The 15,278-nt window shown below is 32.8% G+C and overlaps 1 protein-coding gene across 5 annotated transcripts; it reads left to right on the plus strand.

Moving 5' to 3' along the window:
* The first annotated feature begins 2,352 nt into the window (after positions 1-2,352).
* LOC140973395 (N-terminal acetyltransferase B complex catalytic subunit NAA20) lies at positions 2,353-10,789 on the plus strand. 5 transcript variants are annotated; one of them, XM_073436142.1, is made up of 7 exons: positions 2,353-2,510; positions 2,605-2,695; positions 4,445-4,577; positions 5,158-5,227; positions 5,367-5,427; positions 5,529-5,665; positions 10,684-10,789. In XM_073436142.1, the coding sequence occupies exons 1-6, from the start codon at positions 2,433-2,435 to the stop codon at positions 5,618-5,620; spliced, it is 525 nt and encodes a 174-aa protein (XP_073292243.1). In that variant the 5' UTR covers positions 2,353-2,432; the 3' UTR covers positions 5,621-5,665; positions 10,684-10,789. The 5 variants fall into 5 exon arrangements, with proteins under 5 accessions (XP_073292243.1, XP_073292242.1, XP_073292241.1 ...); XM_073436141.1 differs by having other exon boundaries at positions 10,726-10,789; XM_073436140.1 differs by lacking the exon at positions 10,684-10,789 and adding an exon at positions 6,003-6,237.
* The last annotated feature ends 4,489 nt before the right edge of the window (positions 10,790-15,278 follow it).

Below are 15,278 nucleotides of genomic sequence, written 5' to 3' on the forward strand. Positions count from 1 at the left end.
TTTTTTTTTTAAATAAATTTATATTCACATTTTTACTTAATATGAACAAATATGTTCCCCATCAGTTTTTCTCTTCAATCAGAGTAGTGATAAAGTGAGGATCACATTTACGTGAAAATGTGGGCTCCTCATCAGTTTTTCTCTTTTATCAGAGTAGTGATAAAGTGATGATTATTTGTTCATTTGTGAACATCTGAAATATTTTATTTTATTATATTCACATCTTACTTGATATGTTCATTTCAAATTATAAACAACTCAATATAATTTAATATGAACATAATGTGAATATTAATTTACCAAAATATTTTTCAATACAATTTGCATTTAAAAAACTTCAAAAATAAATGCAAGTATAATATTAAATTTGCATGTACACATCAAATAAATACCCATAATATGTGACACATTATCCAACATGCAAATTTTATCTCTAAAAATCGAAAGTATAATTCCAAAACTCGATTTTTCACCACCAATTCATCCTCCGATTTTATCATATTGTGTAATGGTGGTAGTTCTCGGTCAACATCATAATGTGAGAGTCTGTGTCCCAAATGTTATGATATTAAATTCATATATTATTATAATATTGCTTATAATAATATCAATGTCAGAATATCATTCATGCATTTGAAACTACCACCAAAATGGTAGATTGACATTAAATGTTCTTTATCACTAAATTGAAGTCCGAATACATTATTAAAGCCAACAAGCCAACTGAAAAGTTTTATTCAACCTCACCCAGAATTTATAGAAACTTTCTCCCAAAATTTCTTGTTTTTTTTTTAAAACAAACTACTTAATATTTTTATTTTCATGATTTCAATCCGAGAACAAGGTTTTTATATCAGTTATGCTCTGAAGAAGGTTCCAGGTAAATCTTGAATATTATTTTACCACATCTTCAACCTCTAAGTTTTTGTACGTAAAACTTGCATACATTCTCAAAATTTCATGCTTATGAAAACAAATTTTCAAGGCAGAGATATAGTTGCTCTGATACCAAATGTTAGGGATTTTTCTAAAAAATCATGTTTCTGCACGTATATAAACATGATAAAACTATATGCGGAAGCGGATCGAGAATTACCTCCGGCCATTGAAAATTTTTGATTTCTCTGAATTCCTTATGATTGAAGCCTTCTAAGCACTTCACGTTCTCCGTAGCTGGTGTATATTTTTTGTGAGATGTGTGTGCTTAGGGACCTCAACCGTCTCTATTTATAGGCGTTTTTTCATAGCATCGATGAATGTATCGGGAGCCGAGATTCAGAAGGAGAATCGTGTACGCATCTAAGTTTTCTTGGCCGTCGCCAATATCAATTTGTACACGCTTCTTCTTTAACATGTGTCACGTTTTTCTTACAAGGTTAGCTTGTGAGCAACACGACATGCTTTTACGAACATCTGTCTAAGTTGTATATCATATTTTAAAAACACAAAAAATTCTATGAGATAATCTCATAACTAAATTTTATGAGACAGATCTCCAACCCGACTATAATTTTAACTCGTATTGAATGAATATTCTTCAAGAATATTGACGAATCTTGAATCTTTGATCAAATTTTTTTAGAAATATTGATACATGTCAAATATTGAATCAATAATATTCACTAATGTTCAGGTCTTATACCAATATTCTACATGAATATTGATAAAATCTTCGATTATCAATTTTTTTTGAAGAATTTTGACAAATCTCGCAAAATATGAAGAATATTGATAAACTTTAGATCTTTAGTCAATATTCTTGAAGAATATTGATAAATCTCATACTTTTATATTCTAATTATAAATTTGTCAAGATTATCAACATAAAATCGTGTTATGCTATTTCAGGAGCAACAACATAAAACTAAAAGATATGCTTCTTAGAAACACAATATAAAACTAGAATTTGTGCTAATGTGATAGCATCAATATTAATCTAAAAATTGTGTTATTTCATGAGCATTAATATAAAACTAAAAACATCAACATAAGATTAAAATTTATGCTATTTCGATAACATCAATATAAAATCTATATATTGTGCTTCTTCAAGATCATCTATACAAAACTAAAAATAAAATTATTTATGGATTTATATTTTGAAGAGCACTTTTGATGACAACATGCTATAATTTAATAACAGAAAAAGAGAGAATTGAAGAAAAAAAAATTAATTATCTCCAATTTTAACTAAACACTTCTATTTTTAAAGCACAAAGATTGGTCCAAGAACTATAATCAAATCAATTATATAATATAATTTACATAACCGCTAGCTATAGATTAGCGGAGTTACTCTATATTATTATATTAAAAATTGATGATCCAAAAAATAATATTTCATCACGTAAATATTTCAAGTTAAACATGAAATTATCCGGCGTGGTCAAATATTTTTAAGGGATTTCACAGAGCAAAGAGGGCGGCCGAGGATGACGTCGATTCGAAGGTTTTGCTGCAACGATCTCCTCCGATTTGCATCTGTGAATCTCGACCATCTCACAGAAACAGTAAGTATCCCTTACTGGTTTCGATCTTACCTTTTCGAGGAATCGACAATTCGGTATATTTCAATTGACGAGTGCAATAATCCAATGGATGCAGTTCAACATGTCGTTCTATATGACTTATTTGGCGCGTTGGCCGGATTATTTTCACGTGGCGGAAGGTCCTGGCAACCGAATCATGGGCTACAGTGAGTTCCCCTTCTATAGTCCAGCATCCTTGTTTAATTCTTAATTGTTGTTAAGTAGGAAGACAAGGATGTTGTTTGCTTAGGTTTTAGTCGCAATATGATTGATATTCCTGGATTGCCGGATTTGATTGCTTGTATGGTGCATAAGCATTAGACTGAGATGTGGAAAGAATTTAGACGCTGCTGGTTTGATAAGCTGTGAATTCGTCTGTATTAATTGAATATGCTCTTATTTTATCTATTAAATTGTCCGAATTTGGAAGTATGTCAATCCCTCAACTAGAATCCTAGTTGTGCTGGTGCATTAGATGTTCTAATGGGGAGTTCTTGTCTGCAGTGCGACAAATAGAATGGATATTTGTTCGTTAGTATATTGAAATACTTAATATAGTAGGATTGGAGCAACTTTGTTTGGAATAAGAGTAACTTTTAAATTTGGGATTAAAGCTACTTTGTTTGAAAGAAGGGAAAATTAGATACGATTTGTTTCTTGGTTTTCACTTGAGATGTACTTGCTAAACTTGGGAATTACCTTATTGTTCCCAGTTAATGAAAACCAAATGTTCTTTAAGAGTGTACGGTTCATATTAGGTTATCAAGTTTTGTCAGGCCTGTAATGGGACATAATAGATTTACTTAAAATTTTGAATGTGAGGAAAGAAGGAGAATTAATAAAGTTGATAAATGAGTGGAAAAACAATAAAGGCAGGTGAACATTCAGTCAATAATTGATAGTCTCATATTGTTTTTCCTGATAAAGAAGCTATTGCCTGTTTTAGTTTTGGCTTCATTGTTTTCATTGGTTGGGGAAGTTGGGTTATTTAGGTCAAGATGTCCCTGACTGCATGGAGAATTATGAATCTGAGGTCATAGATTGCTAGTCTTTCTGCCTAACTGGTGATACTCTTAGTTTTGATTTGGATGTGGCAGTTCTGGTATTGTTTGAGACTCTCATAAATCCTTAATCTGTAATGAAATATGACTAAAATAAGATTGACCTTAGCAGGTATCAAGTGCAGAAGGTTCTTATATATCATGCAGGAAAATGAAATTATTCCTGAACTATTGCTGTAACTATGTCATTTGAGCACTCCAGTTATTTTTGTGAGAAATATGCACTGAAAATGGGCTACCTTGCTCTTTCACTTGCCACCAGAAATTAGATCTGTCCCTGTTAGGATCTAGATCTCCTAACACAATTAAATCTGCAAATATTTACTAATAGAAAAGAAAGATAGATTTATTTAATATGAAAGATAATCTGAGAATTGTCTCTGCCAAGGATAGAATCCTTTTACAAGAAGAATACACTCACTCTCCTTGCTCCTAGCACCAACTAGTAAGATCAAAACACAATAAACATCAATGAATCCCTCTTCTCTTCTCTCGTGCCTAATTTATCTTCCTCCCTCCTAATCCCTTTCCTCTTCCCCGAGTTATCGTTTCTAGAATTCTCTTGATAAGTGGATAGGCCCAATTTATCTATGCCGACGATAAGCTGAGTTTCAAAGTTCACTTTATTGGCTTCCCCCAAGTTCAGTCTGATGTCATTGATTGACATTATAAACTAAAAGACTTTCGTGGTAAAGTTGAAGATTTAAGCGTGCCAAAATAATGTTATTGTAATCTGGTGCTGATTTGTGATGATATGGATTGATTGAAATCAACATTTTTACTATTTAGAAAGGTTAACTCCTATACAGGATAATATGCTGTTTTATCAGGACCTTAATGCTTGTTGTTTTGCAGTTATGGGGAAGGTTGAAGGACAAGGTGAGTCATGGCATGGTCACGTAACTGCTGTAACTGTAGCTCCTGAATATCGCAGGCAACAATTGGCCAAGAAACTGATGAACCTATTGGAGAACATGAGCGACAAGATGTGAGAATCCACATTTTTTTATGCATTCAGATGTGCCTTCATTCGGCTTAGTTTATAGAAATGAAATGACACATTCTGGTTGTGTTCAAATACTTCAATAGATTCTTCAAGTTGTTTGCTTCTGCAATTTTAAGCTCATTATTATTTCCTTTGATCCTGTCCAATCCATTTCTCTATTTTATTCTAAATCTTAGGAGAAAGGTTATGATCTGTGGGATTGTATATCAATGTTAGCAAAGTTTCTCGAGTATTTTGGCCTTAGTGGCATTTTCTCATTTTATTTTGACGTCTGCCACGTTTTATGTTGCTTGAAACTTGAAAGTGGGAGCATGCATAAAAGAATGTACATTGAAAATTGCTACAACTTTGCGTAATAGGAGTCTTCTTTTATGCATGCACTTGAGCTGTACATATGATGAAGCTGCTAGGATTTGCTTATGCAATACTCGAGTCTCCCTCTCAAATAATTAGTTCTAAATTTGAAAGTAACATTTTTGCAATCAGTTATGATATTTTGTTACATTTATTTTTGTTACGAGGTATTAGATGAGTTATGATATTGAATATTTTCTCTCAACAGTGACAAGGCTTATTTTGTGGACCTTTTCGTGAGAGCTTCTAATATACCTGCCATAAAGATGTATGAAAAGGTACTGAAAATGTTGTTTCTTTATACGTGAAAATTTGTTCTTAAAACCATTGTCCTTTGAAAATTGTATTGAATACATGGATGTGTTTTCTACTCATAATTGCATCCCCAGAAATGCTCTTTTTTTTTTCTTTTTTCAGCTTGGCTACATAGTGTATAGACGCGTACTTCGATATTACTCTGGCGAGGAGGATGGGTTGGGTGAGTTGCTGTACACAAATCTGAGAAAGTCGTCTGTTTTGACCGAATATTGTTGGCTTTTCTAAATGATATCTTTTTGCCGTGATGTTTTAAATTTTCAGATATGAGGAAAGCTCTGCCGAGGGATGTGGAAAAGAAGTCTGTTATTCCTTTGAAGCGGCCCATCACACCGGATGAATTGGAATATGACTAGGGATGGTTTCTTCATTTTAGCACCCTAATCAAGGTTACATGAAATGTAAGTTCCTGTTGATACTGAAGTTATGGAGCTAAATCTTGAGATTTTGAGGAATGGATTTTTCTTTTAATACAACTGGTCTGAGTATTTGAGACTACTAAACCGCTATTAAACGCGTGTATCTTTAACTATTTGGGGATGTGGAAGTATATTTCCAATTTTCAAGTTTTTTTAAAAAAAGCGATTATATTGATCGAACATGATCGCGATCCGCAAACCATCTCGTCATTTAAACTCCCCAACTATATTGGAAGTTGCATCGGTATTTTGTCGGCAAAATTATGAATGATAGCGGATAATACATTGATGGTGGTGGTTGGTTGTCATCATTATGCAGCTGAAAATTTGGTAGTTTTGTGCCAGAAATTTGACGAAGGGAACATGCGCTTTCACATGGATAATGAAGCTCTATAAATAAAGCGTCATTCCCTCATTTTACAACATCTCATTCCCGAGTTCTTCTGTCATCTCAGTATGTTCTTATTTGAGTGTTTAAGAGAGTGTCTTTTCTTTGGAAACACAGTGAGTGGTTGTACACAATAAAATATTATAGTAGAATTATTTTCATATTACTTGTGGTTTTTACTCTAATAATTTTTAGGATTTTTCCACGTAAATCTCGGTGACCAATTTTATGCTTTATTTTCATATTTATATCTCAAGATGCTACGCCTGAGACCAAAAAATGGTATAAGAGCTTTTGTTTAAAATTTTTTAAAATTATGAGTATGCTATGTGATTGTAGTTTAAACTGATCTTCCACGTCAGAAATTTTTTTTTGAGATTTTTATTAAGACGAGATTATTTTGTTTAGTCTACTAAATTATTGTAGACATAATGATGTGCATGTACGAGATAACGAAGTTCAATGAGAGCAATTTTATGTTGTGGAAAATAAAGATAAAAACATTTTAAAGAAAAAGAAAAATTGTTTGGCGGCTATTAGAGTTAAACTGAGGGAACTGATGGATGATGAAAAGTGGAATGAGATGTATGATAATGTTGTTAATTTACACTTGGCCATAGCAGACGAAGTACTTTCAAACATCTTTGAGATAAAGACGACAAAAATTATATGTGATATGACAAAGATGTACGAAGTCAAGTCACTACACAATAAGATTTTTTTAAAAATAAGATTTTATACTCTTCGAATGGTAGAATCCTCATCAATGACTGATCATATCAACACTCTAAATATTTTATTTGTTCGACCCACTTATATGGGGCATAAAATAGAGGGAAAATGTGTGAAGAAAGTCGACACAAGAATAAGTAAGATATGTTAGTAACTTCGAAGCAGACAGAGGTTTTACCCATGATTAAAATGAGATGTATGGATCGTGACTCCATTGGGAGCCAAAGACGAAGATAAATCAAAATCGAAGAGTAAGAAGAAAAATTTTTACTGCTCTAAATGTAGCGATAAATGACACTTCAAGAAATAGTGTTCGAATATCGAGAAAAGTTCTCAGGAAATGTGGCCAGTGCTTCAGATCTTGGTGAAATTTTATTCAGTGAAGCGTCAACAGTTGCAGAAGACAGACACAAATTATGTGACACATGGATTATGGATTCAGGAGCGGCGTGTCACAGGACATCTCAGACAAAATGTTCAATCAGTATAAACTAGTCTTATGAGGATATGTATTAATGAGAAATTATCATACCTTAGAAATCGCTGGAATTGGTACCATCAAAATAAAAATGTTTGATGACACAATTCGTATCATATAGGAGGTACGCCATGTAAAGGGGCTGACGAAGAATCTTTTGCCCTTAGGACAATTGGATTATATCGGGTGCAAAATCCGTACGAGAGCATGATCATGAAAATTGTGAAGAGCGCGCTTGTGGTTATGAAAGCAGAAAAGATTGCTGCAAATCTGTATTTACTTTTGGGAGAAATACACAAAAAGGCGGAACTAGCAGTTGCATCGATTGGTGTAAGAGAAGAATTAACAATGTTATGACATTGAAAGCTTGGACATATGTCAGAACAAGGGTTGAAAATTCTCTCAAAACGGAAGCTGATGTCGGGGCTTACAAAAGTTTCACTACCCTTTTATGAGCATTGTGTTATTAGTAAATAACACATCTACTGTCAAAAGCAAAAACATATTGGAGCTTATTTTTGGGTAAATTACTCCTACAATTTTTGGGTAAATTATTCCTACAATTTTTCCTGCTCATAGATTTCCTGAGATTATTCCCAGTGTTGAATCTTGAAGACTATCCATTATTTTATCGAATATAGCAATGTCAATTGGCGTATCTATTCCTTCTTTAAAATTACCTTTCATCATAAGTTGGATTGTTTTGATATGAATGCAGAACATGTTCGTGTTACTTATATCTCGAGTTTTTGTCAGTTGACACATCTACTGCCAAAAGCAAAATCATATTGGAGCTTATTAATTCGGATGTTTTCCGGGCACCAATTATATCCCTAGGAGGAGCGAGATACTTTGTCTCGTTCATTGTTGATTTTTCTAGAAGATGTTGGGTGATCCTATCAAGAAGAAATAAGATGTTTTCCAAGTATTCAAAGATTTCAATATGCGAGTTGAACTTGATTCTGAAAGAAAATCAAGTGTTTGAGAACTGACAATGGAGGAGAATATATCGGTGACAAATTTGATGAATTTTGTCAACATTAGGGCAATAAAAGACAGTTCACGACGGCTTACACACCTCAAGAGAATGGAGTGATAGAGTGGATTAACAGGACCTTGTTGTAGAGAACAATAGCAATGTTGAGGATTGCGGGTCTAGCCAAGTTATTTTGGGCGGAAGCAATCAAAAATGCTTGTTATATGATCAGTCGTTCCCCTTTAGTGGCGATTGATCTAAAGACTCCGATGGAGATGTGGATTGAGAAACTGACTGATTATTCTCATTTACATACATTTAGAAGTTCTATGCACGTTCTGTATAATGAGCAAGAAATATCAAAGTTTGATTCGAAATCTAGAAAATATATCTTATTGGGTTATGTTGATGGAGTAAAGGGGTTTCGTTTGTGGGATCCTACTGTCCACAAGTTTGTCATCAGCAAAGATGTTATCTTCGAGGAAGATAAAATAAAGGAAGACGAAAGCACAATGAATTCAGAAACTATTATCATTCAGGTGAAAAGTAAGATATACGAATATCAAATTTTTTGTGAAGCTGTAATGAAGCACAAGGACAAGAACATGTTGAGTCCAGGGTTTCCAAAGTTACGAAAACCATTGGTAACAAATGGATTTATAAGATCAAGCGTAATGACAATAACCAAATAGAGCGGTATTGTGCTACATCGGTGGTAAAAACATATGCTCAAAAAGAAGATATTGACTTCAATGAGATGTTTTCTCCTATGGTTCGGCTTACAACAATCAGAATAGTGTTGGCATTGTGTGCGGTTTTTGACCTATAATCTAGAACAGCTAGATGTGAAAACGATATTTTTTCATGGAGATCTTGAAAAAGAAATCTATATGTTTCAGTCATAAGGTTTTGCAAAAAAAAAAGGTCAAATAGATATTGATTTGCAGGTTGAAGAAATCTTTGTACGATCTCAAACAGACGCCTAGTTGTTGGTACAAGATATTTGATTCATATATCATAAGACTTGGATACAACAGACTTGGTGGAGACACTTGTACATATTTCAAGAGATCTTATGATGATTATATCATTTTGCTGTTGCACGTGACCCATATGTTGTTAGCTATCCCAACAAAGATCAGGTCCAAGATTTGAAGGCACAGTTGGCTAGAGAATTTGATATGAAGGATTTGGAACCAGCAAATAAGATTCTAGGGATGCAGGTTCAACGAGGCAGAAGTAACAGAAAGATTTGGCTTTCCCATAAAACTATTTGAAAAAAGTCTTGTAACACTTCAACATGCAAGATAGTAAGCCAATTTCGACTTCTCTTCATATTAACTTCAAGTTATCCTCTGAGATGTGTCATAACAATGAAGCAGAGAAGATGGAGATGTCTCGAGTACCATATGCATCAGCATTAGGAAATTAGATATTCGCTGTGATCTATACAAGATCGGACATTGTTCAGGCAGTGAAAGCAGTTAGTCGGTATATGGCAAATCCTGGACGAGAGCATTGGAGCAGTGTTAAGAGGATCCTTAGATACATTAAGGGTGCCTCATATACTACACTATGTTATGAAAGATTTGATTTTATACTCAAGGGTTATGTCGATTCAGATTATGCAGATAATCCTGATAAAAAAAAGAGTGGGTCTCACGTGAGACCGTCTCACGGATCTTAATCTGTGAGACGGGTCAACCCTACCCATATTCACAATAAAAAGTAATACTCTTAGCATAAAAATTAATACTTTTTCATAGATAATCCAAATAAAAGACCCGTCTCACAAATACGACCCGTGAGACCGTCTCACACAAGTTTTTGCCTAAAAAAAAAACTATTATTGGTTATGTGTTTACAGTTGCAAACAGAGCAGTAAGCAGAGTTTCAAAACTGCAAACATATACTGCATTATGTTTTGGAAGATCTGATTTTACACTCAGTGATAATGTCCATTCAGATTATTTAGTTGATCCTGATGAAAGAAAATCTACTATTGGTTATGTTTTTACAATTGCAAAGGGAACAGTAAGCGGGGTTTTAAAACTGCAAACAGTTGTGACGTTATCTACAACGGAGATAGAATATATGGTAGCTATTCAAGCTTGCAAGGAGACAATATGGATTAAAAAGTTATTAGAGGAGATCAAACACTAACAAGAGAAGGTTCATTTGTTTTGTGATCGTCAGAGCGCCTTGCACATCGCTAGGAATCCATTCTTTTATTCCAGGACTAAAAACATTGAAGTTCAATTTCACTTTGTTCGATAAGTAGCAGAAGAATGAAGTGTGAATATGCAGAAGATCCATACAAAGGTTAACACAGACGATGTTCTGACCAAGTCGGTGAACAATGATAACTTTGAGTGGTGTAGATCTTTAAGTGACCTAACGGAAACGCAAGCAGAAGGTGGTAGCAGACAATGCATTGATGGTGGTGGTTGGTTGTCATCATTATGCAGCGAAAAATTCGGTAGCTTTGTGTAGCAAAATTGACGGAGGAAACAGGCTATTTCACATGGATAATGGAGCTCTATAAATAGTACTTCATTCCCTCATTTCACAGCATCACATTTCGAGTTCTTCTGTTATATTAATATATTCTTATTTGAATGTGTTGTTCTATAATATTTTTTTGGTGTTTTGTTTTCATGTATTATGATATTGTATTATCTTTGGAAACAAATTGAATGTTTGTACGATATAAAATATTATAATGAATTTCTTTTCATCTTGCTTCTTATTTTTATCCCATTAACATATTTTTCCATTGATTTTTGCATTCCAAAAACTTAAATTTCTTTTAAAAAAAATATCCCAAACACAGTTGACAATTAAAAGCAATTTTCAACTTCAGTAGCGAATTTGGAGTCAGTACTTCAACTTCATAGATTCATCGGACGGTTATATAGTAAAGCGATGACTAACAGTTCCAACACTCCGTTTTCTTGGTTCAAATAATATGTCAACAAGTAGGGAAAAAATTGATAAAATATATTTATTAATGTGCTTCGTAAGTGCAAATATAATTAAATGCTGTGATTAAAATATGTGTTACCTGAAATATCATCGTGGACGTGGTTTTACAGTCAGGGAAAATTATAATTTTAATCATATAAGTTGATTTGTTTTGAGTTTTAGTCATGTAACTTGTCAAAGTTTGGTTTTTATCGACCAATTTAAATTTTTTGGTTTTTTAACCTGAAATCACTAAATTCATCGAATATAGTTTATTTGACAACGATATTGTCCTACATGATTACGTATCATATGTGACGAGAATAAAACATATATTATGTAATTGAAATTCTTTTAAACAAAAGAAGAAAATGAACAAAAAAAATCTTCAATATTTCAAAATAAAAGGAAAATATTTAGTTGATTTCTTTTATTTTTGTTTATGTAGAATTTAATGTGTATAATATAAGTCTTATTCTTGTCACATGAGCCACATAGTACATGTCGGTGTCAAATAAGTAATAATTAGTGTATTTACACATTTCGGGCAGAAAAATGATAACAAAAAAATCAAGTTACTGGATAAAAATTAAACTTTGACAAATTACATGAATAAAATCTAAGAAGTGCTAATTTACAGGACTAAAATTATAATTTTTCATATAATTTATTACTATTACTATTAGTCCCTGTAAATCCTGGCTAATAACGTGTACATTATATTAAATTTGAATATAAGATATGATTTACACACATATGTTAAACTGTAATTATATTGGAACATTTTTTCCAATGTTAATGTATTTATTTTTTTTCTCTTACGCAAAAGGGTATTATGAGAAAGGGATCTTTCGGAAAGGAAGATAAAATTAATTGGTATGTCTGGAAGAGCAAAAATTATTAGTATAGGGATCACATACTATATATATAGATGCATAATATTTTTCATATAATTCAATTATAACAAAATTTAAATTTAATTGAATTTATTTCATCTTATTCTTATCCTAGTATGATTTAATTAAATATTTGGATTAATTATTTTATTTTCTTAGATACATACAAAGCATATATGCATATGTATGACTATTTACAAAATTTAGGGTTTATAGAATCATAAATAAGGTTGATTAATTGTTTTTTTTACTAATGTTTAATCTCCCTTAAAAGATAAAAAAAATGGAGCCTCCAACTAAATGAGTACATTCATTTTTACTAGTTATATTTATATTTCTTAATAGTACAATACAACATTAGTTTGGACAATAAGAAGCTCTTTTAACATCTTTTCATTTACAAATAATTCTCGATGTGAAAACACAGAGTCGGAGGTTGATATTTGAATAGGAAAAAGAGCGGATCTGAAGGGTCCCAAATGAATTGGCTTATTCGAAAAAAACCTTGTTCTTCGGAAGATCTATCTCGTGTCTGATACTGCATGGTTCCACTCTGCAAGAAGTCCGAATCATTCTCTTGAAACTCATTATCTTCATTATAAATGATCTGCTTGCCCCGAAATGACCTGGACTGATACAAAAGATATCGTATAGATTTTATCATTCCTCTATCTTGTATTTAACGTATTTGANGTGTGTGTGTTATAATTTAATATATTTGAAAGATAAACGTGAAATATATAATAAATACACGATGCAAAAATATCATGTCTAACCAACTCTATTCTAATCACGCATGTGTTGTGAGCCTTCTACAGCACAAACCTTGGGCATTCAGCTTCTCCACCAGAAACTGTACTATCTCTGCAAAATCCGTTATGCATTAATCTTGTTTGTTCATTTCCTGAAATTCCCCAATTGTTGGGCGTTTTTGAGATATTGGTTAGGCAATGAATCAAATGCTAATCTTCTTTATGATACCTTTTCTTGGATTTTCCATGGCTGCGACTGTTTACAATGTCGGCGATTCCGCTGGGTGGACCATTATCGGCAACGTGGATTACAATCAATGGTCTTCTTCCAAGATTTTCCAAGTTGACGACACTCTCAGTGAGTTTGTTTTTCATGATGATCATCTTTTTCGTGCAACAATTTTCCAGTTTCTTGAAAGAAAGAATTAAACAAAAACCGAGCTGTTGAAATAGAAAATTACTGCCATTCTTTTACGTGTAGTTTTCAATTACGATCCTCAATATCACAACGTCCTGCAAGTGAGCCGCTCGGACTTCCACTCCTGCGACGCCACTTCACCGATCGCAGCCTATTCCACCGGGAACGATTCCATTCCCATCCGGAGGTCCGGCCATTACTTCTATATCTGTGGATTTGTGGGCCACTGCCAAGCGGGTCAGAAGGTTGATATAAGGGTGCCCCTTTCAATTCAGCCCGATGGAACTCCAAACAAAAGCCGAGATGGAGGCCCACAAGTATTATCTGCTCTAGGGCCTGCTCCTCCCATTGGGAGACGAATGCCAGGCCCATTCATGAATAGTGGGAAGTCCATTTTACTCAACTTTGTTTTGTTGCTGATTTCTTTTCTCCTATGCTTTTTATTTTAATCGATGTCTCTTATAAAAGGCTTATATTTGCTTTTAGGAGTCTTTGGTTTGTGTGATTTTCAGGGACGTTAACCACTTTTTAAAGTTGTTTGGCTTAGGATGCTACTTTTTGGTGCATGTGTTTCAACAATTCTTTTTGTTAGCATCAAATATTTGTGTATCAATCGTGATATGCATGTTACTGTGTGTGTTATGTATCGTTTTTCCATAAATTTATCACTATATTAAAATTATAAAATTTATTTTCCTTGGTTGATAACCATATATTGTAAACATCGAAAGTGTCTGATCTACAAACAATAAAAATAAATCGACAACATATGAAAAAGACCACCGTGTTATCGTTGCCCCTCATAATGGCATGGTTAGGGTTGTTTTCGATATGATCTGTTTGGCTGTTAGTTTGTATTCGGGGAGCTGTATTTGAAATCCGAATTTCTATTATAGTTTTAGTGGTAACGATGAAACAATATATTAACTATTAAATTCATATATTATTTATTTACACTACAAAATATAATGAATTTCAAATGCATCAGTTATTGAATGAACTTGAGATTCATCTTATTTAACGTGAAACACTGCTTAAACATGTAAAAGGTGGATTTGAAGTTTATGATTTTCCTTATCTAAAACTACAAAAATAAATTTGAATATATTTAAAATCTATGGATTTGAATATATATTTGAATTGATAAGCATGCCATGCACCGAGTAAATAATACATATTAATGTCATATATCTATTATATTAATTAAAGTTAAAACCCTTGTACTAACCAACTTTTGGTATGTTGGTGAAGTTTTTTCATAATTCCAAAAATGCCAATAAACTGCATATTTTAGTAATCTCCTTCCGTCTCATCTTTTATATCATATTCACTATATAGTATTAAATTACATGACATCTATTCGGTAGATGAATACATTATGTTATTAACTAAATATAGATGAAATTCAGGGGTTGAAGAAAATATAGTAATACAACTTTTTTCGTCAAAATGTCAAGTCTCTGGAGAGAAATGCTAATTAGGGAATATGTCCCTGGTAATCTAGATACTTTAGCACGAATTATCTCTTTTCTCAAAGAAAAATGAACATAATGATGTCATATGACAGCATCACAAAATAATTAAAAATGATTAAGGAGTATTAAAAAAACGTACTCTTTTATGTAGTAAAGAAAATTATCTTTCAACAATCATTGAAATTAAGCCACAAAGGCAGAAAATGAGGGCTTTAGATCTCATTTTTATGCTAAAAAGAGAAGAATTGGAAATAGTTCTTGGAAACCAAGAACGTTATGGTCTAGAAAAAAGTCAGATCTTATAATCTGATCAAATAAGTGGACCGTCAAGAAGTATGATGTCATCCCAAGCATCGAACTCATCTTGAAGTACATGAAGTACACCAACAAAGAAAATTTTTAGAAGAGCTCAAACCCGAGAAGTGAAAGTTCTAAAGATTGTAATTACTGAACATGTAGAGCAAGAAGTCATATTTTGATCAACTGTCTAGAAAATGACAGAAAAGAGATCAAATG

Source organism: Primulina huaijiensis, chromosome 3 (genome assembly GCF_012295235.1).
Source record: "Primulina huaijiensis isolate GDHJ02 chromosome 3, ASM1229523v2, whole genome shotgun sequence".
Classification (NCBI taxonomy): Eukaryota; Viridiplantae; Streptophyta; class Magnoliopsida; order Lamiales; family Gesneriaceae; genus Primulina; species Primulina huaijiensis.

Coding starts and splice junctions, on each gene's coding strand:
- LOC140973395 (XM_073436142.1), top strand. CDS start 2,433: ATGACGTCGATTCGAAGGTTTTGCTGCAACGATCTCCTCCGATTTGCA. Junction 2,696..4,444: donor CAACCGAATCATGGGCTACA/GTGAGTTCCCCT, acceptor GTTGTTTTGCAG/TTATGGGGAAGGTTGAAGGA. Junction 5,428..5,528: donor TGGCGAGGAGGATGGGTTGG/GTGAGTTGCTGT, acceptor TTAAATTTTCAG/ATATGAGGAAAGCTCTGCCG.